The sequence below is a fragment of the Dermacentor silvarum genome, chromosome 7 (genome assembly GCF_013339745.2).
Source record: "Dermacentor silvarum isolate Dsil-2018 chromosome 7, BIME_Dsil_1.4, whole genome shotgun sequence".
Classification (NCBI taxonomy): Eukaryota; Metazoa; Arthropoda; class Arachnida; order Ixodida; family Ixodidae; genus Dermacentor; species Dermacentor silvarum.
The window spans coordinates 79650714-79652854 of NC_051160.1; the positions used below are offsets into that span (position 1 = coordinate 79650714).

Below are 2141 nucleotides of genomic sequence, written 5' to 3' on the forward strand. Positions count from 1 at the left end.
TCCGCTATCGCTTTAGCATTGCGCCTCCCGTGCAAGCTACGGCTTGTGATGTTTTTTTTTTTTTGCGTGGTTGTTCAAAATATAGCGCGCTTCGCTTCACTTCAAATTTTGCGTGAACTAGCGCAGGACATTTATCGGGGAAAGGTGCGAGTGCAGGTTTTTGTTATTGTGTCCGGCGCGCTGTCTCCTCGGTACGATAAATGCGGAAAGCTCCCCGAAGAAACGTAGTGCTATGTTCGTTCACTCTCCACAACATCGGCTCTGAGTGTCCGACGGGCGATTGCAGCCTGCTGATTCAGTACTGCAGCCAACAGCTGGCCCCGGCAGCCCCACTTTCCTCAACACGTGAAGAGGCACTGCCAGTACCAAGGGGACCTCAGCGTCTGAGAGGAACTTCTTCGGAAGGGGTCCCGCATCGTTGTGCCGTCCGCTCTTCAGTGCCACATGCTCGAGCTCCTTCATGACGGGCATCAAGGCAGCAACCGGTGCAAAGCTCTGGCTCGGGAATCAGTCTGGTGGCCGGGCATCAACAACCAGATTGACACACTGGTGTCTAGCTGCCCTACGTGCGCCGAAACCAGGGTGCAGCTGCTCGGAACCCATGCTGCTGTCAACCACTCCAACTCGGCTCTGGGAAGAGGTGGACATCCATCTTTTTCATCGGAACGGCCAGGACTACGTCCATCTGGTGGATTATCGGTCACCCTTCCCGGAAGCCATCAGCCTGCATTTGACGGCAGCACCTGCTGTCATCAACGCCATCAAGAGCGTCTTCGCCCGCCACGGAATCCCGAGAGTGGTACGCAGCGATAACGGTCCTCTGTTTGCTGCACGAGAGTTCTCCGCCTTCGCCGAGTCCTACGGTTTCGGCTACGTCACTAGCAGCCCCTATTTTCCACAGTTGAGCGGAGAGGTGGAACGAATGGTGAGGGCGGTCAAGAATCTGCTGCGAAAGGTGGATAATCCCTATCTCGCGCTTCTGGCATACCGGGACACCCCTGGGGTAAGCGGAGTGAGACCTTCTCAGCTGTTCATGGGCCGGCACCTACAGACCCGGGTACCAAAGACGTCGCACCAGCGGGACCCAGCCTGGCCCCCGTCGGTCCCAATAACTCGGCGTGTCCAAGACAAGCGGAGGCCCCAAGCATCCAACTTCAACAGAAGACACGCGGTTTGCGCACTGCGGCCTCTTCAGGCCGGCGAGCGAGTCTGGGTACAGGACGTCAACTCCCCCGCGATCGTCGTGGGACCAGCAAAACGCCCCCGCTCCTACGTGGTGAAGAGTGCGACGGGTGTACTCCAGTGCCACCGGATGCACCTGGTACCAACGACGGAAGGTTCAGCAGAATGCACTACCAGCCCACCTAGAACTCCCGCGGCGGCGCAGACCGCCATGTCCACAACAACGCCTGGATCCGATCGTACAGCCCAAAACCAGAGAACCGCATCGCCTCGGGAAAGCACCTCCACTGCAGAGGCACCCCGTGGTTCTACTTCTACGCCATACGTCTCAAAGTTCGGAAGAAAGATCCCCACGCCGAGAAGGCTCGACCTGTGAACGTTTTCTTTCGGAGTAAGAGCTGCACTGTTTTGTTGTTTGGTTTTACCGATGGGAGGATGTAGTGTACAGCAGTACCACTAGATGGCACAGCACCCACGTAGTGTACGGCAGTATACCAGTAGATGGCAGCACAGCATGCACGGCTATATAAAAACTCAATAAACCCAGTTGGGCACTTACCCGCCCGGAGAGTCGGCTGCTGTGTAATTCGCTCGCTCGACAGTAGAGCTGACGGGGACTATCTCATAGGTGACAGCGGTTACTTGTAGGACGTGGTAAGGGCCCTTGTAGCAACGAAGGAGTTTTCCTGAGAGCCCCAGTCGATGGTAAGGGGACTAAGCGAGCACGAGGGAACCTGGTGAAAAGCGTACGTCCTGATGCCTCTGATTGTAAACGCGCTTTTGATTTTCTTGTGGTACCAAGAGACGAGCACGCGCAAGCTGTCTTGCATGGTCAGCATGGGCAATGGCGTCGCGGGCATACTCGGTCCTCGAGGCACTAGTAGAGGGAAGGGAAGCATCCAAGGGCAATTCAGGGTAAAATCCAAGGACAATCAGGGTAACAGGGGAAGCATCCAAGG

The 2141-nt window shown here is 56.4% G+C and overlaps 1 protein-coding gene across 1 annotated transcript; it reads left to right on the forward strand.

Annotated features, from left to right (window-relative positions):
* The first annotated feature begins 460 nt into the window (after positions 1–460).
* LOC119458988 (uncharacterized) lies at positions 461–1558 on the forward strand. Its single transcript, XM_037720838.1, has one exon. The coding sequence runs from the start codon at positions 461–463 to the stop codon at positions 1556–1558; it is 1098 nt and encodes a 365-aa protein (XP_037576766.1).
* Positions 1559–2141: the final 583 nt, after the last annotated feature.